At 42.7% G+C, this 26,978-nt stretch overlaps 1 protein-coding gene across 1 annotated transcript in view; it reads right to left on the reverse strand.

Annotated features, from left to right (window-relative positions):
* The window catches only part of CDH4 (cadherin 4), a 769,032-nt gene that overhangs the window by 70,386 nt on the left and 671,668 nt on the right, over positions 1–26,978 (reverse strand). The window contains exon 9 of the mRNA XM_075011421.1: positions 12,569–12,706. Coding sequence (XP_074867522.1) covers positions 12,569–12,706 — 138 coding nt within the window. The remainder of the gene's footprint in view (positions 1–12,568; positions 12,707–26,978) is intronic.

The following is a 26,978-nucleotide window of genomic DNA, read 5'->3' on the forward strand; positions in this document are numbered from 1 at the left end:
TCCCAAATAAGGGAAAGGGAGATATTTGGGAGAGGGGCCACTCTTCCAAGCCTTAGGGAGCTGGGAAGGAGACAGCAGCTGCCAGTGCTCCTCAGGAGCCCCGGGGAAGCCAGCCAGTACTCCCTGGGAGCCCTGGGGAAGTGACAGCTGCTGGCGCTCCCTGGGAGCCCAGGGAAGCCAGAGCCGCTGGTGATCCCCGGGAGCCCTGGGGAAGCGCACCTGCCAGCCTCCCTCAGAGCCCTGGGGAAGCACTAGCTGCCCATGCTCCCCCTGCTTCCCTGAGGCTGGGGGGTGGGGCAAATATGGGACAATGAGTCCCCTTTAAAAAAAAAGTCGGGATGCCTTTTTGGCATCTCAAATATGGGACCATCCCGCCTAATATGGGACAGATGGTCACTCCACTCAGGGATATCAAAGTCCCGCTGGATAAATTGTCTGTCTGCAGTCCCTTGAAGTCTTCTGATCCCTTTTCAAGTCTGTGCCACTTTCCTAGTGTCTGTTATGAGCAGTGTTTCTCAGCCAGGGGTACGTGGGGGTACACCAAGGTCTTCCGGGGGCACATCCATTCATCTAGTTATTTGACTAGTTTTACAACAGGCTACATAAAAAAATAATCAGTACAATCTAAAAGTTCATTCAGACATTAACTCGTTTCTATGGCTTCACATGCCTTTTCCTGAAATGTAAGTACAATATTTCTATTGAAGATAAGATGGTAGGATGTCAGCAAGTTTTCACTAGTCTTCTGGGATGTTTTTGCATGTTTTTGTATGCAAGTAGTTTTTAAGTAAGATGTAACTTGGTGGAAAGGTTGAATGGCACTTGTTTCAAGAACTCAGATTACCTTAGAAGAAAGTACATTTTTGACCAGCAAGTTCACTGTCTCCTTTTGCTGCTGCTATTTCTGGCCCTCGAGCCTTGTTATTTATTAGTTATTTATAGTGTATTATTAGCAATTTACAAAAAAGGTTTTCTGGGACACCTGGAATACATTTAAGGGCAGAAAGACCATTTCAATGTAAAAGCATTGGATTCTTATGCAGAAGAACTAACTGGATTTGCAGTTCATTGTTTGTATATTTAATTGAAGTGCACAGGAGACTAAGAATATGTTCTGATAGGAGCCAAACCACCAGGGCAGACTGGGTTTACTTGAATACAGTCAATTTACTTAGTTATAAGATTACAGCACCATGACTGCACATACTTTGTGTTCTTTGTTCCAACTTCATTTTGAGTGAAAAATGAGAAGACTACAATCAGCTATGATTTTCCATAAAAACACAATCAGTTTTTAATAATAAATCTAATTTGCAGAACTGTATAGAAACAAACTTGCTAGCTTTCCTCCATCTTCATTTTTGTCTCCTTTGATAACTGTTTCCAAGTTGTGCTAGTGCCACTTTGGTGCTATAAATTATTATTATTTTAAATCAATCCTTGAATTTAGTTCCACATTTTCTGAACAGCTGACAATCAATTGTGGTGATTGCATATGCAAATGGACACACGGATGGCTGTACCACAATTGCAAATTAGGCACACGGTTGAAGCAAAAGACTTCTCTGTGTTTAGGCAGCTAACATTCAGCTTTTTTGAATTCATTAAGGCAACAGATGAGCCAAACTGAACACTAGTAAAACCAGGTCCAGCAGGGCTGCTTGATGTAGCTAACTCTGGTATTTTATACCCTTACACAAACAAAGCCCAGTGTCAGAGGCAATTAGGCAGAGAATTGTAAATCACTTCTCAAAGAGAAACCGTTATCAGCAAAGAGAAACAGGTACTGGGGAGATGGAGCTTAACTCCAAACAGTCCATTAATGCATTCCATAGAGCTCATCCTGCCTGCTATTCCCAAACAGGTCAAGGAAAGTACAGGCTTTTGTGTACGTGCAGAAGTAAGGGATGTGAAATGACTTATATACAAGATGGTTTCCACAATGCTGTTCTGAATAATTAGGCCCCAAGTCTTTTCCAAGTGTGGACACAACTGTTTTCTACCATCCCACTTCGGGGCAGATGACTTTTTAGGATGAGATGCACAGGTCAGAACCATCACTCTGGAGCTAGATAAGTGTCATTATCCCTACTTTACTAATGGGGAACTCAAGCACACACATTTACTGACTTGATCAAGGTCATACAGTATGACAGCAGCAGAGCTAGAATGAGGATGTTGTGGAGAAGTATCTAAAAGGGTGTTGTAAGGAGGAGTGAAAAAAATTATTCTCCGTAACTCTGATTATAAGACAAGAAGCAATGGGCTTAAATTGCAGCAAGCAAGGTTTAGACTGGACATTAAGAAAAAATCCTAACAGTCAGCATGGTTAATTACTGGAATAAATTGACTAGGGTGGTTGTAGAATCTCCATCATTAGACAGTTATCTAACAGGGATGGTATAGATGGTGCTTGGTCCTCCTGTGAGGGCAGGGAACTGGACTAGATGACCTTTTGAGGTTGCTTCCAGTTCTATTATTCGATGATTCTAAGACCAGGAACAGCAGAGCTTTGCCAGAGGATGTCGTGAAGACCAGGATTCTAACAGGGTTCAAAAAAGAGCTAGATACGTTGTTGAAGGATAGGTCCATCAATGGCTATTAGCCAGGAAAGGTAGGAATGGTGTCTCTAGTCTCTGTTTGTCAGAAGCTGGGAATGGGTGATGGGGGAGGGATCACTTGAAGATTACCTGTTCTTTTCATTTCTCTGGGACACCTGGCATTGGCTACTGTTGGAAGACAGGATACTGGGCTAGATGGACCTTTGATCTGACCCAATATGGCTGTTCTAATGTTCCTATGTAAAAGGTACATCTGATTACTCACAGTTCTCTGCCTTAACAAACCACAAGGCTGCCTTTTTGATTCAGATGTGTCTTTTTGCCTATGAGTCATATTTGAGTTATGATTGATCTGATTGCTCCAGCCAAGTCTGAAGAACAGGTTACCAACATAATATTATTTAGTAGCCTGATATGATTCCAACCTGAAGATATTAATTAAATATCCATGTGCAAAAATTATCAAGTCAATTTGGCAGAACTGCCAGAGCCTGCTTTTTCCAATGAGCCATTTCAGTGCATTGGTAATGAATGTCTATGTATTCCTTTCTTTGGCTACCAGCTCTTCTGCTCAAATCAGAGAGGAACTGGACCATGCTAGGCTCTCCATCCTATTTCTTTTGTGGAGGATAGCTGCGTTCATCATGCTATTCCAGAATAGCTCCTCCTGCTTCAAATTTCCATCCTACCTTATTCCAGAAAAACTTGATTGTGCAGGCAAGCTCTTATAACAGCCCTTTTGTCCCTGAATACAAGGATTCTCACTGTGAATCACAGATAGAACTGGAAGGGACCTCAAGAGGTCATCAAGTCCTGTCCCCTGCCCTCAGGGCAGGACGAAGCACCATTAGATATTCATCCAGCCTGTTCTTAAATATTTCCAATGGTGGAGCTTCTACAACCACCTTACGCAATTTATTCTGGAAAATAACTAGCCCTACACTGGGCATGCAAAGTGGGAGAAGTTGCTTCTGCCCATTCCCTTTTCTTTCTTGCACACCTGTGCAGGAGACAGAACATATGTCCCACTGAAATTATAATAAGAGCTCCGACAGAACACTATAGAGAAAATGGATCCAGAGGCATCCCATTCAAATATGCTTCATTCTGCTTTGCATTCAGCACACAAAGAGCAGATTCTTAGGTCGCCACCAAAGGGCAAATTTTAAAGTAGCTTTAAATAAGACCTCGTAAGACTCAGGAGCTTAGAGAACTCACATCGGCCAGTTTCTCTCTCTCTCTCTCTCTCTCTCTGTTTTTCCCTCCAAAAGGACAGCTTGATTGCAAGTCAGATTTTCCCAAGAATCCACAGCTCTGCTAATCACGAGCACTTCAGCCTCGCTCAGTAATATTTCCCTTCCATGGGCTACCATAAAAACAAGTTCTGCACAGTAGGCAAATTTAAAATAACTTTTAATTAACATTTAAGTCACAGAAGTCTGATCATGCAAATTCATCTGCATCTCCTCTCTGTGCCTGATTGTTCCTGATTGAATATGATAAAAATAGACTTTATATGAGTTGAGTGTGGGCATGGAACTCCCTTTACTTCTCCTCCTCACTGATTAAGTATTTGCTTACTTTAAGTGGAAACCCTTGGATGGCTATTAACTGTGTCATAGGTGGTACTGCAGAAAGACATCTCGTCCAGTTTGTACTTACAGATTGCATTGTAATTAAATGCAGCTTTTAAGTAAGCATATTATATTGTCTTCTCCTAATATGAAAATCCAACCATTTCAGGGACTTAAACATGGAAAGATCATCTGTGAGTACTAACACAGTGCTCACAAAGCCCAGGTCAGAAGTAGAGCACCCACCAATTTCTCATTCCCAGAATCAGTGCCAACTCTGGGGACATGACTCAGTGCACCTCCCATATCTGAGATGAGAGTCTGGTCAGAGGTAATGCACTACAGCTCTAGCTTTTCTGAGTATGAAGGAAACTGCACAAATGGGAATAACGAAGGTTTGGGACGACCCAGGGAATTTTTCACATAATCCAAAGATTTTAGGTACTATGAACTTGTTATGGATAATAGGAAATTTGGATAACTGCAGTTATACTGTATATTAATTGCAATATCTCAGTTTACTACAACTGTCTTTGAGTCAATTGTCCTGGTAAATCTCCCTACTGGACCTTTTCAGACAAGTTCAGTTGATGTCAATGAAGCTAAGAGAATTAACACCAGCTAATAGCTCTCAATAGACAGTTTTTCATATCATAAAACCCACTGTTAGAAATCGGTTGATTGGTCAACTTTTGTTGGCTTCCCAAGCAGAAGGGCAAGGACTGACTGGGAATAGAGATGAAAAAAACCCACTGATCTCTCACAGAGAACTATCCAGGGTGAAAAGGTGTAAAGTTATCACACTCTGGACTGTTTCCATACATCTTCTGCAGAAAGAAAACCTTAATCCTTAGGCTAATTCAGAAAACCTTCCACAAGCACTAAATTCACATAAAAATATTTTAGAAAAACAAAAGGATTACAACTGTCCATCCATCAGTTGGTCAGACGAGTTTTCAACAGCTTGTGATCCTGCACAGATCCTGTGCATGAAACTTAGAACTGAACCAACTGAATCTAAGGCCATGTTTACACTAGACGTAGAAGTTGACTGCCGATACGCAATTTTACCTCTGCTTATTAGTGGTTGACTTCAAATGTCTGTCTACAAGGAGGAGGAAGCGTTTCACCCGTCAATCTTCCTCATTGCCTGCAAGGAGTTCTGGGGTTGACTTTGACCCTAGAAAGCGCCATTTTGCACATGCACGAAATGAAACCCCAGAAGATCAGCCCTGAGCCAGTTGATCTTCTGTGCTGCATGTCTGTAGGCTTAGAAGATCTCAATAGTTTTAGTAGGTTCCAAATTGTTTCACTATAGACATGGCTGTTCCAGATGCAGCATGATGCTCCCCCTTTGCCAGCTGCTTTCTACTATTAGAATGCAAGATAAGATACAAGAGAAGCAGGTAGGGTAGGCTCTTCCCAGAGATTATGAATATTATAGTTAAAGAGTTCATTCCTCATGGAGATAACAAATCTCTCCCCCATATGGCTTCAGATTCCTTTACAAAAGACGGGAATGTTCTTTTTTTCACATAAATCTACAGGTCCTCTTTCTTTGCCTCCTGGGTGATATATTAAGAGATAGGATAAATACTTGTTCCAGTATCAACATAGAAACCAATCATTTCTAGGTTTTATCATACCATTTGCACTTTATAGTTTTAAATAGCTCTTGCCTGACTTTATGGCTTCTCTTTCATTCCACATCCAGCACAAAGCTTTATGACAGTGCAGCTGTGATTTTTTTTGTGATCCTTAACCAAAATCTTTTTTGATTATAATGCACTATAACCTTTTTTGGGGTTGGCGTGTGACTATGATGCTCATAAATCTGTCATTTAGGTCTAAAATGTCATTTGCTATATATTCATAGTAAAATCAGCCTGACAAGCAGACAACTTGCCCAATTTTTGACTACCACTATGGTTAGTTTCCTACTTTTTGATTGTTAAATTTTACATAGTAAAATTAATTCCTGCTGCTGAACATGAGTTGTAACACCAGTATGTTGCAGCATCCTCCTGAGCTACATTTACAGCCAGAAACTATTAAGTTGACACCCCCACAGTTTGAATGACAGGTAATTTATAGGGTGTGTTTTTGTATGTTTCTGTGCTGAGTATCATCCTTGATTTCCTCTCATCTGGCAACTTTCCAAGAGCAAACCACCATTTCAACTGTTCAGCCTATTTATGTTTTTGATTGTGTTTCAGGGCAGAAGTGTGTGTGTGTGTGTGTGTGTGTTTTCAAATCATGGTATGCTTTCTTAAAGAATCTGAGGATGTAGTGAATGCTTAATTTTTTTAAAGCACACAGAAGCTATAAGAATGCTTTTCAGAGTTGGTGTATATGCATGTGGGGAACAAAGTGATTCACTTCAAGTTTAATGAGAATTATTGAACTGATGATTTTACCTGTTGCAGTCCCAGGTAAATATCAGATGGCATTTTTGTACCTCCTGGTAATGGGATATTTACTATACCCAAGAGAAAATTAAAGATCACTTTTACTAGAGAACCATGAGGTAATATCACTGTAAAATAGTCTCAGGTTTTGAATTTAGCACAGTCCCACTTGATACTGTATAAAGGGCCCTTTTTTGCTTTGGCAAAGCTCTTCAGTGTATGAAATTAGAGTAATAGTGGTACAAAACATTCCTGCTTAGGGGCAGAGTAGAATTTTCTGATCCATTTAACCTGATTCTAAAGATAATTGTCTGTTTTTTTCTCATTCTGTGTCTGATGCATGCTGAGACTTAAATACTTAGAATTTACCTGAATGTGCTTTTTCCTTGAGCTCTCCTTTGTCAAATTCAGTCCTGAATTAAATAAATCCTGGTAAGTTTCCTAACATATGTTCTTTTATCTCACAAATACCATAGTATATATACACTCTTTCCTCCAGAAAACTTTAACCAAGCTATATGGCCAATCATAATGTGGAGATGGTTAGAAGTAAGGAGTTGACAGTCACTTTAAATTTCTCCTGTTAACTTTATTTGGAGACAAGAAACATTTTTCCTGGGATATATTTAAGAAAGTTATATCTGTGCTTAAATATCTTGGCTACTAGCTGTCAACACTTTTTCACTCAAATTAAGGTGGAAGACATTTATCTGGAAGCATAACGTTCACCTGGGAGTATTAGCATACTGGGGCATGTATATGTTTGTAGTGGGAAGTCTCATTGTTTGGCATATGGAAATCCAGACTGGAGAAGACCACAACTTGTACAGGCGGAAGCAATCCTACACTGACAATGGAAAGCATCAAATAACCCAAGATCCTGTGGTTCTGCTTGCACTGTTTCCATCACATACTGAAATACATCCTCTAACATACTAAACAGAGAATACCCCATTACATATATTTCCATGACAGACATCTTTGCACATATCCTACTGTGAACCATACTCTGTGTGCTCTGAGCTAACAACTGCAGAGGCTGTAAGTGGAGCTACTTCCATGGACTGGAAGATCCCCAGCCTGTGGCCCTGCCCATTTTCCACCCCTGCTCTGTACAGGCCTTGCCCCCGCCATTCTGCCCAGGCCTTGGCCCTGCCTCACTGTTACCCCCTTCTCTTCCCTCCTGTTTCTCTGAGCACCCTTCTAGCCAAATCACTGAACTCAAATGTGGAATCTGAAAAAAAAAAACCTAAAATTTCTTTCTAAAGAAAATGAAAACTATTTTCCGTTGCATGCCAGATTCTGAAGACTGGACATGCAGAAGGTACCTAATTAGAAGCCTAAATTCGGGAATAAAAATGTGAGTCCCAGGTGTTTTTTTTTTTTGGATGTACCCTGAAGCAGCAGGGCTGACAGTTTCTGAAGATTTTAGGCATAACAAAGCATTTTATAAGGTAAAATACTTACTAAAGTATTGATTTTGATGGAGGGTTCTCTTAAAGCTAGGCCATCAAATGATCAGAAGTAATGTAAGGGAAACTCATTTGGTCAGTTATGTGAAAGGGATGTTGTTCCTTTAAGGTCCCTCTTCAACAGAGGGGTGAAAGGAGAGCAGGGATGGGTAGAAAGGACAGGAAGACTGTGGAAACAAGTTTTTGTACTATAGTAATTAAAATGTGTATTTTAAATAAGGGTGGTCTTTTGATGAATGTATTTAAAAACACCTAAATGTCAGACGACTGAGGCTTTTAAGGCTAAAGCAGAATAATCAGATTGGGCATCTAAAAAATCTATGGAAGAATTTTTGAGAAGTGTGATTTTTATAATCTTCAGCAACAAACTAATGAAACATTTAAAACAAATTTTAAACTGTTATAGCTACGCACAACTGTTTTTGTCAAGTTTAGAAACTGACAGTATACACGTCTGGATTGGCACATGCCTGTTAAATGGCTTCATTACAACTTAATGGCTCTTTCACAGGTTCAGTTTATGTTAATAAGTTTGACAAGCTGGAAGGCATTTCACTTTTATGTCAATAGATCCATTTGGCAGCATGTGGGGGAGGGAAGAGAGGGGAAGACTTACAAGGTTGCATAGCCAGCTGTGGGAGTCTGCAGGAACTGTCTGAATAGAGATAGGAAGAAGGAAAAATGTTGAGCACTAAGACCTAGGGGAGGCATTGCCTTCTCTTGACTCTTATACCAGTTCACCAGGAATAGATGCCCCCTGTGAATTGCTCTCTTCCCTAACCTCAGTGGAAAATAAACAAACTCAGAACCTTTGATGGTGACAAACATCAGAGGGGTAGCTGTGTTAGTCTGTATCTGCAAAACCAACGAGAAGTCCTGTGGCACCTTATAGACTAACAGATTTTTTGGAGCATAAACTTTCGTGGGTAAGACCCACTTTGTCAGATGCATGTAGAATGTTTAAGATAACTTTTTAGAGCTTTGGTTTGTAGCCAGACAAAATCTCCCCACTACAGACCAGCATTTGCCTCCCCTCTTAGGTGCCTCAGACCACACAGGGCACTGGACAGCAGTTAAACAGCACAGTCTTTGATGCATTCTTAAATGGGCCCAGATGTGCTGGCTCATCGTGACCCTGAGAAACTGAAAACACAGATAGAGGGTAGCAGGCTAACTGTTAACAGGGGCGGGGGGGGGGGGGGCTTCAGGAAATTACCGCAGCTGGCATTGATGCACACACACAGCCATCCCAGAAGAGAAATCTCCGCCCTTGTAAAAGAATGTCCTGTACTCCCAAATTGCTTATCTCCTGTCTTACAAGTGCAAATTAAGTAAGAATTGCCCTTGTAAAAACTGGTGTCACCAAAGACAGACCAGTACGATCTGGCACCGTAGATAAGAAAGAGAATATGTGACCCAAGGGGTATAAAGATGGGCCCAGCAGCACTCTGACTCTGAGTGCATTTCCACCAACTACCTGCTGGTCGGGTCAGGTGATTGCCTCCCGAGGTCCACAACTGGGGACGCCCAACCTCGTATTCATCTTTCCACGGAATTGAGTGACTGATCTGGCTTGGCTACGCTGGTATCAGGAGACACAAGGAGGGTAAGATACACCCACATTAAGGTCTCCTTTTTTGTGTACACAGATAAAAAATTAGAGCTCTGTAACTAGATGTCGTTGTATTAAGATATCATTGTGTTAGATGGTAACAGATATCTTTGCATTGGATTGTAACGTAACCTGTTAACACCTGTACTCTGCTAGCATATAAGAAGTAGACAATAGCCTTTTGTAACCGCACGCTTATAACTGTAGCTGAATCAACTTGTAGTTAGTTAAGATCTAAGCCTGACTGCTGTTGCCCTCTGTCACTGAAACACAGCCGGCACAATAAAAAGAACTTTAACTGTTTGGCTACCACAGCCTGGCCATAGGTGAGAGTGCTAGGAGCTCCCTGCTCTAGCAGTAAACAACTGGGGTGTTTAGGACCCAGGGGCATCCGTCAGCCTGGCCCGGGCTGTCCGCTGCACAGAGCTCGGCGCTCTAGCAGTTAAAGCCTCGGATGGTAACAAGGGCATAGTTGGTACCTCACCGCACATTACCTGGCCACCGGCTAACATGGTTGCATTTTGAAAAGTATTTTGTGTTTGCTACTTTACTTTGCTTAATTGCTGACCTTCATACTAATGTAAACAAATGAAAGCTTATTATTTACCATTATTTAGGGTGACCATATCTCCCTATCCCAAATACAGGACAGGGAGGGGAGGGGGACAGCTCTCCAGCTGTGGCTGCCAGGGGCTGCCACTCTGCGGGACCTCCCCAGCTGCCCCATGTTTCAAGGCACCAGGAATGGGGAGGCAGCCATACTGGTGCGCTCCCAGCTTCCCTGAGCTGCAGGGAGCCAGGTGGCAGCTGTGCCAGTGTGCTCCCAGCTCCCCTGTGTCTTGGGGAGCCAGGAAGTGGGTGACAGACATACAGGTGCAGCTCAGGGAGCTGGGAAGAAGGTGGCAGCCATGCCTGTGCTCCTGCCAGCCCCCTTCACCTTGGAGAGCTGGAAACTAGGCGGCAGCCACACAGGTGGGCTCCTGGCTTCCCTGCATATCGGGGAGCTGTGTAGCGGGTGGCAGCCATCCTCCCTCCCTCGTGCCCCAACACACTCCTAACTCTGCAGGGATTCCTGCTGGCTCCCTCTTGTTGTGGCTTGAGAGTACAGGTGTAAATGCTGTACATGTTCTCTCTGGCCAGAAGCTGCACCTGCACTTGTCGGGGGAAAGGTCAGCTAGCAGGGGGCTCAAATATGGGGCAATTATCCTCTTTGTTAGAATAAATCAGAGCACTTTCTTGACACCAAAATACAGGACATTCCTGCCCAAAATGGGACAGATGGTCACCCTACCATTACTACATCAGCCTGACTTAGTTACATGTATTCTGAGTACTCTCAGAGGGGTAGCTGTGTTAGCCTATTGCTTCACAAATAACAAGCAGTCCTGTGGCAGCTTGGAGACTGACAAAATTATTTGATCAAGAGCTTTCATGGACAAATCCCACTTCCTCAGGTGAAAAATGGAGAGGGAAACAGACCCCAGGGTTTATATAGCTGGGGGAAGGAGGAGGAGGGGAGAGAAAAAAAAGCTAATTTTCAAACGTGACACCTTTAACCTTGGCCTGAATAGAGATATTAACTATCTTATGCATTTCAATGGCAATTTCCCCACCTTTGATATTCATAGGAATGAGACAAATCCCACTTCTTTAACTGGTCCTACAAGTGACAAGGTAACCCCTTCCCCTCCATTCCCCTAGCTATATAAACCCCAGATTCTGCTTGTCCTCTCTCTTTTCCATCTACGTTTTCAATTTTTTGCCCACAAAGGCTCATAATCTAATACATTAGTTAGTCTCTAAAGTGCCACAGGACTGCTAGGCTATGTTTACACAGCAGCATTATTTCAAAATTATCCATTCTGGAATGGCTATTTTGAAATAGCTTATTTCAAAATAACACAGCTACACACAAGAATGCATTTCAAAACCACACCCAGCTATTTCAAAATAACATGTCCAGACACATTGTGCCCATTTTGAAAAAGTGCCATTGGATACCGTTAGGGTTTATTTTGAAATTGTGATATTCCATGTCTTAGCAGAGCCTATTTCAAAATAGGGGTTATTCTTCTTGCATTGAGGTTTATGAAATTCAAAGTAATGTGCCCATTATTTCAAATTTATTTAGAAATAGCATGTGCGTAGTGTACATGCTCATAAAGTCATTTAAAAAATAATGACTCTTATTTTGAAATAACTTTGCTGTGTAGACATAGCCCTTGTTATTTGTGACTCAGAATACTTCACTTCTCTATTTGCTGTTATATCACTAATTTCTTCATTTGTTTGTGACACAGAAGTATTGTGTTAGCTCTCCCGCAACCCCTGGCTAGTTGCTTGCATTACCTTGTCCATTGCAATCTCTATTTTTCCCAGTCAAAGAAGTTAGACCAATGGTCTTGGAGCTTAATAGAATAAACACAAAGAATATGAAAGATTCTGAGATCATTAAAAACAGATGCACTATGTTTTAATACATTTACTGCCTGCACAACAAAGACTTCTGTTACAATTATCAGTGAAATACTTATGGGTGACTAAATGTTACCATTTGGACTATTTATTCTTCTTCTGAAATTTTGTCAAAGCTACAATATGTAGTTCAGGGTTTAGCTCCAAAGTAATAAATCTGTTACAACTACAGCCAATTGCTGTGAAACCACTGTATCCTAGCTGGTGAAAGTAGGCCATATCCTTGCCCCATTCTTTCAGTTTTTCCATTACCCCAGAGTAACTGGTAGCTAGTGTTTCTGGATTAGGAATCATTCTCCCTCTTTCCCCCGTTTTTTCCCCTCTGAAAGTCTTTGTTACAAAATTATTTATCAAGCTTTTTTTCTGTCCGTCAAACCAGCAAACAGTGACGAGCAATATCAAATGTCCATGACTTAAAAACACGTTGTGTGTGCATGCATCATTGGGCTGATGTATTGATACTCACAGTGCTGGCAGTGAATTCTGGTGGGTTGTCATTCACATCCGTCACCATAATGATTGCAGTTGCTGTGTTTGAGAGACCATAGTTAAGATTTCCTTCCATATCTGTAGCCTGAACGATGACCGTGTACTGCTGAACTTTCTGGAAGAGGAAATAAAAGAGACAAAAATATACCATTTAATATGTCGTGAGTTATTCCACCCCACACGATTGTAGGTTAAAGGAACACCAAGCATGATTTGGACTCAATGTCAATAACAGGGCTGGGCCAAATTTACCTTCAAAACTCTTTTTAAACGAAAAATTTCAGAGTCGACTAAGGAGAAACCTTTTGGAAGTGTCAACTTTTTAAACATTTTCACCTTGCCAGAAAGTGACATTTTTGGCTGAAAGCAGATTTTTAAAAAGTTTTTGGCCACTGAAAACTGACAATTTTTTTTTAGTTTTTGGCTTTTTGACAAAAAGTTAAAGAATTTCCACTGAAAATATTGTTGAAAATTAAACACTTTTAATGCTTGTCGAATGTTCTCACAGGGAACCTCATCTCACCCTTGCTTTTCTAACCAGCTCTGGTAAATTGGTTTTATAAAACCTAGGAATAGAAGCGACATTTTCACACAGCTGAATGGAAATAAAACACAATTATAATCATGTGTTGGGAGTCAATCATTCTTCTTCAGGGTTTGAAACCTAAATATTTCCACTACATGCTATTTCATGACAAGCAGAAAGTGAAATGACTATAAATAAAAGGGCAAACAACTAGTTTGTCTTCACATTGTCCAACACACATGAAAAATAAAGAGGAAACAAGTAGTATAAATGTGAATGAGTAAACAATAGTTTTTAAATCACTTTACTTTTTAATAACTTGGAGGAACTGACCCCTCACATCAAAAACAATGGGAGGAACCAAAGGAGAAGTTTCCTTCATGTAATTGTCCTCAGCTTTGCTGGAGACTAGAATTTGCCACATAGAAACAGTGTAGGATTTCAGCCTGAGAGATCCCATAAAATCTATATAACTCTTGGGGAGTCAGTCAAGACCTTCTGAGCTGGTTCTAAGATTCTATGCTGGCCCTTTGGCTTCTGGACAATGCAGTTTCCCTGCTTGTCACTGCTCCAAGGACCTTCCCTTCGGTTTAGGTTTTCACAGAGTGGAGGAGCGGGTAGAGACTTAGGCCACGTCAAGTTTTAGTGCCAGATCAATGCAGTTTGAAAAGAGATGAAGCATTCACCCCAGCTGTAGCCCAGACTTTCATCTTCCTACTCACTCTGCATATTCAGTCTTGAGACTAATGTGCACTGGGGAAGATAGTCATAGAAGTTCACCTATATGTGTGGATCATGAATGAATGATTTTCCTTCTACAGTCAAACCTGGGCATTGATATTAAGTCCTTACATATCCACTATCCAGGCCAAACCAAGTAAGAATTTCAGGCCTGGACCTCTCCCAAAGTGACAGACATGAGGCAAGAGCTAAAAACGTGTTATCCGTAATCCAACATTTTCCCTGTAATAAAGCCAGAGTATTTCACAATGTACGTGAGGAGCAGAGAGTTTTCCACACAGAACTGTTTTGTGTATACCAATGCTCTCCAATTTACTCCCTGTGGGTCACTGAACTGCCGCATAAGGACGTTTGACTTGATTTTCATTTAAAGACACTGAAGCTTGGAAACACAAAGGCCGTTTTTACACAGGCCACTTTCTTCGAAAGTGGCATGGTAATACACGGCCCGAAATATGGTAATGAGGCACGGATGCAAATTCCCCCAACTAGCATACGGTCACATGATTTGGAGTCCGGAAGACCATTGTTCTGGACTTCAAAAAGCCGTTTAGAAGCGTGGCCCCCGGGGGGTCTTCTGGAAGGAGGTCCTTCTTCCGGAAGCCCCTTCTTCCCAAAAATTTTCAGGAAGAAGGGGCTTCCAGAAGAAGGACTTCCTTCTGGAAGCTCCCCCAGGGCCGTGCTTCTAAACGGTGTTTTGGAGTCCAGAAGAACGGTCTTCCGAACTCCAAATCACTTGACGTTATGCTAATGAGGCATGGGGAATTTGCATCTGCACATCATTAGCATATTTTGGGCCATGGATTACCATGCCACTTTTGAAGAAAGTGGCCTGCGTAGAAACGGCCAAATGGTGCATCTACACTTGCATTCCTCTTTCCAAAGAGGTATGCAAATGAGGCAAATAAAATGCAAATGAGGCATAAATTGGCATATTTGACACTTCATTTGCATATTCTAATTTTGAAAGAGCTTCTTTCGAAAGAAGAAAGCCAATGTAGACGCTGGTCTTTCGAAAGTAAACCCCATCTTCAAAAGAATCCTTCTTCCCATTAAATAAAGGGAAGAAGGATTCTTTCGAAGATGGGGTTTACTTTCAAAAGACCAGTGTCTACACTGGTTTTCTTCTTTCGAAAGAAGCTCTTTCAAAATAGAATATGCAAATGAAGTGTCAAATATGCCAATTTATACCTTATTTGCATTTTCCCTTTAGTTAATGGGAAGAAGGATGCTTTCGAAGATGGGGTTTACTTTCGAAAGACCAGCATCTACACTGGCTTTTTTCTTTCATAGAATCATAGAACAATAGAGCTGGAAGAGACCTAAAAAAGCCATCAAGTTCAGCCCCCCTGCTCTAAGCAGGACCAAACCAATCAGATCAGCCCAGCCAGGGCTTTGTCGAGGCAAGACTTAAACACCTCCAGGGATGGAGACTCCACCACTTCCCTGGGTAGACCATTCCAATGCTTCACCACCCTCCTAGTGAAAAAGTTTTTCCTAATGTTCAACCTGGACCTTTCCTAGCACAACTTGAGACCATTGTTCTGTGTTCTGCCATCCATGACCACTGTGAACAGCCTCTCTCCAGCCTCTTTGCAGCCTCCCTTCAGTAAGTTGAAGGCTGTTATCAAGTCCCCCCTCAGTCTTCTCTTCTGCAGACTAAACAGTCCCAATTCCCTCAACCTTTCTTCATAAGTCATATGCTCCAGCCCCCTAATTATTTTGGTCGCCCTTCACTGGACCCTCTCCAGTATATCCACAGCCTTCCTACATATGGGGGCCCAGAACTGGACACAGTACTCCAGATGCAGCCTCACCAAAGCCGCATAAAGAGAAATAATCACTTCTTTGGATCTACTGGCAACGCTCCTCTTGATGCAACCTAATATGCCATTAGCTTTCTTGGCTACAACGGCACACTGTTGACTCATGTCCAGCTTCTCGTCTACTACAACTCCCAGATCCTTTTCTGCAAAATTACTATCGAGCCAGTCGGAACCCAGCCTGTAACAATGCTTGGGATTCTTCCGGCCCAAGCGCAGGACTCTGCACTTCCCCTTATTGAACCTCATCAGATTTCTTGCAGCCCAGTCTTCCAATTTGTCTAAGTCAGTCTGGACCCTGTCGTTACCCTCCAGTGTATCTACCTCTCCCCCTAGCTTAGTGTCATCCGCAAACTTGCTGAGGGTGCAATCCAATCCCTCATCCAGGTCATTGATAAATATGTTGAATAGAACAGGACCCAGAACCGAGCCTTGGGGCACTCCACTAGAAACCGACCGCCATCCCGACATCGAGCCACTGATCACGACCTGCTGGGCCTGACCTTCTAGCCAGCTTTCTAGCCATCTTACCGTCCATTTATCCAATCCACATTCCTTTAACTTGCTGACAAGAATATTGTGGGAGACCGTATCAAAAGCTTTGCTCAAGTCCAGATAAATCACATCCATTGATTTTCCCCTATCCACAGAGCCAGTTGTCTCATTGTAGAAACTAATCAGATTGGTCAGGAATGACTTGCTCTTCATGAATCCATGCTGACTATTCCTGATCACTTTCCCCTCCTCCAAGTGCTTCAAAATGACTTCCTTGAGGAGCCCCTCCAGGATTTTTCCAGGGACTGATGTAAGACTGACTGGCCTATAGTTCCCTGGATCATCCTTCTTCCCTTTTTTAAAGATGGGCACTACATTTGCCTTTTTCCAATCATCCAGGATCTCTCCCGACCTTCATGACTTTTCAAAGATAACGGCCAAGGGCTTGTCAACAACATACACCAACTCCCTCGGAACCCTAGGATGAATTAGGTCCAGGCCCATTGATTTATGTACATTTATCCTTTTTAAATAGCTCCTAACCTGTTCTTTCCTCACCAAAGGCTGTCCACCTTCATTGTACAATGCATCACTTATCACATTAGTCCAGGAGCAGTCTTTGTCCGTGAAGACAGAGGCAAAGAAAGCATTAAGTACTTCAACTTTCCCTACATCATCTGTCACTGGGTTACCCCACTCTTCCAGTAGGGGCCCCATGTCCTCTCTGATCATCTTCTTCTTGTTAACATGCCTGTAGAAACTTTTCTTGTTATCCTTCACATTCCTCACGAGTCGCAATTCCAGTTGCGCTTTCACCTTCCTGATAACTGCCCTACATTCTCGAGCTATACGTTTATACCCCTCCCTAGACATCTGTCCCAGTTTCCACTTTTTGTAACCTCCCGTTTTGTCCCTAAGTTTTCCAAGGATTTCCCCATTAAGCCAGTCTGGTCTCCTACCATATTTACTTCTCTTGCTGTGCATCGGGACAGTTTCTTTCTGTGCCTTCAATAGGGCTTCCTTAAAATACTGCCAATTTTCATGGACTCCTTTTCCCTTAATGATAGCATCCCAGGGGATTCTGCCCATCAGGTTTCTGAAAGGAGTCAAAGTCTGCTTTTCTGAAGTCCAAGATGTGCAATTTGCTGCTCTCTTTTCTTTCTTTGGTCAGGATCCTGAAGTCTACCATCTCATGATCACTGCTTCCCAGGTTGTCCCCCACCTTTACCTTCCCTATTAGTTCCTCCCTGTTTGTAAGCAGCAGGTCAAGCTGTGCATGACCTCTAGTCGGGTCCTTCAGCACTTGTACCAAGAAGTGATCCCCAACATTCTCCAGAAATTTCCTGGACTGCTTGTGTACTGCCATAGTGGTCTCCCAACAGATGTCAGGGTAATTGAAGTCCCCCATGATAACAAGAGCCCGTGATCCAGAAACTTCTCTCAGTTGTCCAAAAAAAGCCTCATCTACCTCATCATCCTGATTTGGTGGCCTGTAGCAGAAACCAACCATCACACCTCCAGTGCTGCCTACACCACTAAGCTTGATGCATAGATTCTCAACAGGCTTTTCTTCCTCTATGTACTGGAGTTCCAAGCAATCATAGTGCTCTCTTACATACAGTGAAACCCCTCTTCCTTTTCTCCCTTGCCTGCTCTTCCTGAACAGTTTATACCCTTTCATGGCAGCGCTCCAGTCATGTGAGTCATCCCACCAAGTCTCTGTTATTTCAATCAAGTAATCATTCTTGGACTGAGCCAGGGCTTCTAATTCCTCCTGCTTGTTAACCAGGCTTCTGGCATTGGTGTACAAACCCCTTAGATAACCAGTCGATCTCCCTGCCCTCACTACTTGAACCAAGGGTCCACTTTTGTTGCACATTCCTCTTTGCATTTCTTCCCGGCCTCCAAGTTCCTTTCTACCCACAGGGTTTTGGTCACCATCCCCCAGCGAACCTAGTTTAAAGCTCTCCTCACTAAGTTTGCAAGCCTACTTGCCAAAATGCTCCTTCCTCTCCTGGTTAGGTGGACTCCATCTCTTCCCAATAATCCTTGTGCCCAGAACGGTGTCCCATGATCAAAGAATCCAAAGCCCTCTGTCTGACACCACCTGCGTAACCATGCATTTACTTCTGTAACCCTTCTGTTAACGCCAGATGCCTGCCAGAAGGGCCGGGTTCAACTTTTGTGGGGTTTTCCTATCAAGGATACAATTAACCGGCTCAAGCCCCCACCCAGTGGCCTGGGACAATTTCACCCCCGTGCTGGGTGCCTGTAAGGCGGTTCTCCCCCCCCTCGCAAGCACAGAGTCTGAGATAGAAATGGCTTGTTTAATGACCGTAACCTACCCGAAGGTTACAGCGACAGATGCAGTATATCGCAGCACAGAAGAGACAAAACCCCTTTTACCCAGATACCATCCCCATATGCAGTAGAACCCAGTCTCTTGCTGGGGCTGTTGGCCCTTTTCCACACACACACAGTTACAGGGTGTACCCTCTGCGGTACAGTCCCAAACTCAAAGCCCACATATACATCACCAGGGCAATACTAGCTGTCCACTTGTCTGCCGCCGCCGCCGCTCCTACCGGCCGCCCGCCGGTCGCCATCGTCTGCCGCCACCGCCGCCGCTCCTACTGGCCGCCCGCCGGTCGCCATCGTCTGCCGCCGCCACCATCGTCGTCTACCGCCACCGCTCCTACCGGCCGCCCACTGGTCCTGCTGTTGTCCGCCAGCCCTAACCCCACTGCTTGGGACTGCCCTAAGGCAGAACCCAGTGATTTCAGCTCTGTGTGGCCTCAGCTGCCACTCTGTGATTTCAGCTCTTGGTATCTCTAGTGTGGGGTTTCACAAACACCCTAGTATCCAGCTCTATCTTTTAACAGGTGGGGAGGGTTAGTCAAGCCAGGCTTATAGCTATATGGCCAAGGCATACGCAGGGCCAAGGCACTCAGCAAGCTGGCTCAACCCATACCCCTCCCCTCCTCTCTCACAATGCTTTAAACCAGGAAGCCCTGTGTAATCAATGTCTTACACAGCTAAGGCAACTGCCCTGTCCCCCCACAACAACCCAGAGCATTGGTGAGATCTTACAACTCCCACCTTAAGTGTCAGCTTAAATTGTGATTTTACAACTACATGTTTACAATAGACCAAATCTCATGGCTTACTTGCTACCCATTAGGCTTTGCCTGAAAAGGTATCACACATGCACACCTTTTGCATTCTCATGCAGATGACCTCTGGGAGACTCATTCCTCCCAGCCTTCAGCAGCACTGCATTCCTTCTGCCACATTCCCTACACTTCCTCAATTCAACAGTCCCTACCTGGCCCTTTCAAAATTAGAATATGCAAATGAAATGCCAAATATGCCAATTTATAACATTTGCATTTTTGAGTTACCTCATTTGCATACATCTTTTGAAAGAGCAATGCAAGTGTAGACTTACCCAGAGTGTATTTAAAAATGTGTAGTGACATCTATATAAAGCAGCCTAGAAAAAGGTGCTTTATTATTTACACTTCTGTTGGCCTGTTTCTTCTACATCAAGGGTAGGGCTGTATTAAAGCAGTAGAAAAAAGATATAGGGCAATAAAAATTTAGCCAGACAAGTGATAAATTTGTGCTTAGCTAACTTCAGAAGGTCAATAGGGAAAGCAGGCTACATATGAAAAAGCAATTCAAGAAACAGCTGGAATTCCTGGTAAGGGGGATTTCAGAAAGTAAAGGAAGTGTAATGTACCAAATAACTTATTGTTTTTTCTGTGCTATCTTTCATTAGCAGTGTGCTTTGAGTCTCACTCTTACTCTGAATTATTTAGAACTGAATTTCCATCAAGCACTGATCTCTTTCCTTTATTAATACTCACAACAGTCCTAGGTGATCAGGGAGGAGTAAATTAACATTAGCAAATAAAAAAGAACCAATCCAACGTGTGCCACAAACTGCAGCTAAACCAAACAAACTTTTTAGGTGTACCAAAAGGTTTGAATAATTTAAAGAACCACTCAAAAAACAAATTACGTATATCAGATGTTAAACTAGTGGAAGGTACTGAGGATGGTCTTAGAACTTATACAGATGGGCACATAAATTGGTCCCCACTTTGTTCGTGTGAAAAATGACACAGGAGTCATCTGAACTTCTGAATACTCACTTGAACCAAGCCAAAATCAACTTCTAGAGTTGCATCCAGTTATGTATCTCCTTTGTTAGGAGTGTGTGATGTGTAGTTATTTCTGATAAATACAGTACTAACAATGTGCAAAACAGGCTAGAAACAGGTATGGAAACCAGGTCCCTGCTCTAAAACACGTGCAGTCTAAATGATGTGTAATACGTTAGGAAGTGTTCCAATCAAAATCGGCATGAGTGAAAAGTGAAGCTGTAAGCATCAAGTCATAATCACTGTGCACATCATTCTTTGGCTCACGTGTCTCTCCTGCAGTGGGAAAGGTACTAGAATTTATATGCCATTTGGGGAAGACACATTTGAGGAGGGATGACAAAAAGATAGAGGCACATTTGATTGTGCTCAGTGGACTTAAGGCATATGAAGCTATGTGGAAGAAAATCAAGCACAAGGCAACTGAATGAATGACTTGGTGAAGTAAAAGGGAGACTGAGGTGAGTGAATGAAGATTGAGGGAGAGTGTTACACAAGAACTAGTTTGTGCAAGGCTGAAAAGCTCAGGACAAGGAAATGTGGGAAACCAATGAAAATCAGAGAATGGGAAGATGGACATTGCCAGAGAAGCTGGCGCGCCAAAGTACTTGTTAGTATGATGTTTTTATGACGTGAATGAGCTGAAACCCTATTTGGTTTTCATCCGCTGATGATACAAGTAGTTATTTCAAGCTTGGACAACAGACTGTTTCTAGGGACATTACAACAGTTTGGTTTCATTCTCATTGCTAAGATATCATTGCAAATAATGACATCATTATTAATGAATGTGCCCTCTGTATTATTGAGTTCTCGCTCAATGTACGTGACTGATGATAGCGTTTATGTACAGTCCAAATGCTCATGTGCTGAATTCTCTTTTTAACAAGGTTTAAGCAATGGAGGGAGTGTAAGGAGGAGGACTGAGGGCAGGGAGATTTAAAAGTAATCAGGTTCTACCAAAATTAGGAAAATCAGATGAAAGTGTATATTAAAAACACCAATTCAACAATGTCTGCATTTTGAAGGGTGACACCACTTCCAACGTTCATTACCACAGTGAGATATGAAGCATGCAATTTAAAGCATTTCTTATTTGATGGTATAGCTGTTGCACACTATTATAAAGGCTTCAGTGCCTCAGTAACATAGCAGAAGAAAAATGTTCCTTACTTTCCTTGCAAGAGCTGGGCAATAAAACATTCCTCAACTGTGGTTTCTCTCTCTTTTTTTCTTTAAAGTTGCAGTTTTCTATTTTTACCTGTTTGCAACCTGACCCCTTCAGTAACTGTTGGACTTAGAGGCTACTACCACTTACAGGTTTCTCCATTGGAATAACTGGGGACTGCCAGAGCCACTCATTGCTCTTGTTTTGATGTCTTGCCTCCAGCTAGGGCACTAGAAAGGCAGTTTCATTTCGTTTCTGTGTCAAAAACAATTTGGAGACTCATGACACAATGCAAACTTTACTCTGAACTTCAAGAATGAACTGCAGACCTTGGATAAGGTCACAGTATGTGCCATGCTAGGCTGAAAACTGAGATGGTACTAATTAATATTGGACCTAATTCTGCAAAATTCCCATTACCTTTAATTCTTTATTTATTTATTTATTACATCAAAAGCTGTTTTGAAGAACACTTACTGAGAAAATTCCTCTGACAGAATATTAGATAAGGGACTAAAAGTCTCATTTTAAAAGGTTTTCTTATTTCATTAGCTGTCACTGATTTGAGATACTAAGAGAACAGATCTTGATAACATCAGGCTAATAGGACATTTTATTGATTTAATAAGGTGCCCCATATGAAACATCTGCCTATAGTGTAAATCAAACCAACAAAACCTAAACACAGAATATTAAAGGAACAAAAAATAAAGAGAGGAAACAAACCAACTAAATACAACACAAAGCTGGCCAATGAAAAAAAACAAAGTACAGGGACAAAAAATTCAACAGCACACCGCCAGCTGTTGACCCCCCTCAAGGTAGGGAGAAATAGAAAAAACAAAAAGTACAATGGATACAAAAACAAGGGTAGAGAAGTCAAACATAGTCAAAATCACAACAGCTAAAGCAAGTGAGGCTTAAAGCATGCGAGTCCGATAGTGAGACGCCTAGAAAATAACAGGAGCCTGTCTCGACTAGTGCTATAGGCCAGGGACACAGGGTAAGAAGCAAACTGCTGTATAAAGCTCTGCTGAAAATCAATAGTGAAAAACTGATTTCCAACAATGGAGGATCTAGCTCCCTGGGCCTAGAGGAGAAAAGGAAAGGTATGTTGCGTGAACCACCAAAGTTTCTAGCTAGTGCAAAATGCTACATCACTATGGATGGAACTTTGAGTTGTATTTAAACCTACAGACAGGCAACATAAAAGAGAGTGTGGTTTGTAAAACCTCACATTAGGTTTGGATCCATTTCCACCATCAGGACTAATAAGATGCTTAAAGTTAAGCACATGCCTTAGTGATTCACCTCTATCTGAAATTCTCTGTTGTGCAGAAGGCTAGCATAAGGTCTATTATATGCCTGAAGTGGTACTGTAAACCCTATTGTGAGGATTTGGGTAGGATTTAAGTGGTGCAATGCTTGGTCATCTACCAGAGGGTGAAGCCATTTGCTCCATGTGTGGCCACTGGCATCAGTAACAGGATACACTATCACTCCCATCAGCTTCATTCTGAAAATGTTGAAATGCTTTATATTGCTTATTATCCCAATTTTGGATGCCTTCTTAGGCTTAACAGGACTCACTTTATAGTCTGTTAGTGAAAAGTACAAGCTGTCAAGCAACACAAAGTCCTTCTTCAGGTCTGGGGGAAGGAAATCTAGGGTCCAGGATTTTGGTGTCAAGCAGAATTATGAATTGAAGTTCACAGGCTCCCCTTTTGAAGGGGCTGAGCAGGTTTCCTCTGAGCATGAGTATTGAAAGATCAAATATGGAGGGAGCACTTTGTAAACAACATTTCATCCATGGGTAACAGGGTGTATTTTTTTTTTTTTATCAGTTATCATTCTGTGTGAGGTCCTTTGAAAGAGCAGTCATTGCCTCGTTTTGTGCACTCAGTCATTATGGGGATTTTGGTGCACTGGATGAGGGCCACCACGTCTTGACAGGCACATGCAGGACCCATGCAGTTTGAAAGGTGTGTTGTGGGGGCATAGGTAATATGTGGGGTTGCATAGGAGGCCAAATGACCGCCCCCCAGTATCTCCCATTGCCCCCTACACTTACCATTAGCACTGCACTACTTCCAGTTAGTGTGAGAGTGGACCCAAAACTCCCCAGGATGCTATGGCTCATGCTACTCTCAGTTTGCACCGCTGAGAGTGGGGGACTGCTCCCACACTCCCCAGAAGTGCATGGTGCTGCTGCAGAAAGAGGAGGGCAGGGGCAGAGCAGGGGGAGGGAACAGAGCAGAGATGGGAGGGGCACGGACTAAGTAGGGGCAGGGAGAGGAGGAGTATAAGTGGGTAGGGAGTGGAGCATGGGAAAAGCAGGGGCAGGCCAGGGCTATGTGGTTGGTGCCCCTCTTCCCTGCACCAGTCACCTCTGTGGCCATTGTAGCTGCAGAGAGCAGGTTTTGCTTCTGATGTTCTGGCAGAGTCAGATACCCCTCTGAGCTGGTGTGTCCGGGGCTGGCTTCTGAAGATGAGCTTGGCAAGGCTGAGGTGATGTGTAAAGGCTAGAAGCGGGGGTACAAGAGGGATTTCTATCAGTATGTGGTCCCCATCAGATACAGCAGACCCCCCCAACTTACATGATTTCATCTTATGTGTTTCTTGCAATGACATGAGTCGAAATCAGGTGGGAGGGAGCAGGGAACCATGTGACAGCAAGCTCCTGGCCACTTGCTGAAGCTGGGAAACAGACCAGCTCTGCTGAGCCTGGCACTGGGCTCCCCACTGCTCATAGGAGCAGGGAGCCAGGCACGGCAAGGACCGGGGGACCTGAAGGCAGCAGGGCCCCTTCCCCACCCAGTCCTGACTTATGGAAAATTTGACTTGTGTGTGGTTGCTCAGGAATGCAACCTATGTGTAAGTCACGGATCTACTGTGTGAGATCTGTCTGATGATACCTATCCAATAGGGGTTCCAGTGACACAATAGGGTCACTGGTTTTGTGCATCATTACAATAACTTGTAATGCAACATACTGCCTGCTACTTTTAATTACCTACTTCAAAGCCTTTGTGCATTACTATCTGACCCTCAATCTCCCACTTCATGTTAACTGACCACCTACAACCTGCATTACTTCTAAAGCTTAACAACCTGTCTCAACTTGTGTGTAGCTTGGACACTCTGGTTATCTTCCCCAGAGCTCTATGTAGCTCAAAAGAATGTGGTCTAATAAAAGATACGACCTCACCTACAGTGTTCCCTGCAAGCTGGCTGCTTGGTGGCCAACCATGAGAGATTCAAATGCTGCCCAGCTGATAAGCAGAGCTCCCAGCAGCATGTGTTTCTACTGATGATGCATAGCCACACATGCCCTGGTAGACATAACAAAATTTATTCCACCCACGGATTGAAAAAATTAGAGGGAACTTTGCTCATTTACCTTGTCTTTCTCATAGCTTGGGACCAACAGCTACAACAATCCTGTAAACTAGCTTCATATTCCTGTCCTAAGAAATATATCATGGATCTTACATATTATTTTATGAGTTTCTAAAAGATTTTAAAAATATAACAAAACAGAGTCTCTTTGGATCATGTAAAAGTTATTTCTAAACTAAGGGGATAGCAGAAAATCAGATCTCCCAGCATGCTCTATGTACAAACAATTTTGAAAAAAAAAATCCCAAAACAATTTTCTGTCTAAAAATCACTACATGTTTTTGCAGCAAGGATTTAAGTGGAGAGGTTTTCTATTTTATGACCCCTTTCCTTAACACAAATCAATATCACTGAGCTAGCAAGGTACATGACAAAAAACAAAGGAATCTGTGACCTGAACAAAATTACAGTTATTACATGTGGCTATCTCCATCAAGACGTGGGCTGGCATGACATATACCTTTTCCAAGACCCTGGCAGCACCAGTTAATGTTCTGAGAGTTTATGAACAAGACTAAAATTATATTTACAAAGAAGCTGTAAAGGACTGTTGCATTTTCAGCAAATAAAGCAACAAGAAATAAAACTTGCATGTGATTTAAGGTCCAAATTTTAAAAAGCATATGCACAGTTGTTTTATGCACGCAACTGTATTCCAAGAGCCACCTGTAATACATGCAAATTGGTAACTGTATGTCTAAGTCTAGACATACAGTAATTATATCGTTAAATGAGTCCATATCAGTAGACACAGATACAGTGTCTACACGTGCACGCTACTTCGAAGTAGCGGCACTAACTTCGAAATAGCGCCCGTCAAGGCTACACGTGTTGGGCGCTATTTCGATGTTAACATCGACGTTAAGCGGCGAGACGTCGAAGCCGCTAACCCCATGAGGGGATAGGAATAGTGCCCTACTTCGATGTTGAACATCGAAGTAGGGACCGTGTTGTCGTTGCGCGTCCCGCAACATCGAAATTGCGGGGTTCCTCCATGGCGGCCATCAGCTGAGGGGTTGAGAGACGCTCTCTCTCTCCAGCCCCTGCGGGGCTCTATGGTCACCATGTGCAGCAGCCCTTAGCCCAGGGCTTCTGGCTGCTGCTGCTGCTGCAGCTGGGGATCCATGCTGCATGCACAGGGTCTGCAACCAGTTGTCGGCTCTGTGGATCTTGTGTTGTTTAGTGCAACTGTGTCTGGGAGGGGCCCTTTAAGGGAGCGGCTTGCTGTTGAGTCCACCCTGTGACCCTGTCTGCAGCTGTGCCTGGCACCCTTATTTCGATGTGTGCTACTGTGGTGTGTAGACGTTCCCTCGCAGTGCCTATTTCGATGTGGTGCTGCGCAACGTCGATGCTGAACGTCGACATTGCCAGCCCTGGAGGACGTGTAGACGTTATTCATCAAAATAGCCTATTTTGATGTCACTACATTTCGATGTAGCCTATTTCGATGTAGCGTTCACTTGTAAACGTAGCCCGAGACTGCAAAATTCAGACCTACATTTTAAAATCACAGTTCAAATATTTTCCAACTAATTACCACTTTCCTAGGTGTGGGTATCTGGCTAAATTTACCACGTCTGTTAAAGTAATGGAAGCTTACAGGAGTGTTGCTTTTGAGTAAGGAATTATTGGAGAGAGAAAGAGAAAAATCTATAGGTGTTAAAATGTCCTATTTCTTCTCACAGCTATTCTTACACCTTCTCTTCTTATTTTTTATGTATTTTTTCATCAGCTTCACGCGGAAGTAGTAATTCTGAATACTAATGAAAATAAATCTACTGTAATCCTCCTTGGTTAAATTATTTTTCAGCCAATAACAACTTGGTATTTGCTTTTTAGGTAGAAGTATCTCACATTAACCAATGACCTTGTGACTATTTTGCTTATAAATATTGTAGCCCAATAAGGAAAGTCACATTTTTTAATAACTTATCTGCACTGAAAACAATTTCTGCAGAGAGATTTAATCATTAATTACGTAACTAAAGCTCAGTGTGAGATATTTTTAAGAGTTTAGCACACAACCTCTCCCACTTAAGACACACCTCAATAGATGGCCCAATTGCCAA

This window comes from Carettochelys insculpta, chromosome 17 (genome assembly GCF_033958435.1).
Source record: "Carettochelys insculpta isolate YL-2023 chromosome 17, ASM3395843v1, whole genome shotgun sequence".
In the NCBI taxonomy this organism is placed as follows: domain Eukaryota; kingdom Metazoa; phylum Chordata; order Testudines; family Carettochelyidae; genus Carettochelys; species Carettochelys insculpta.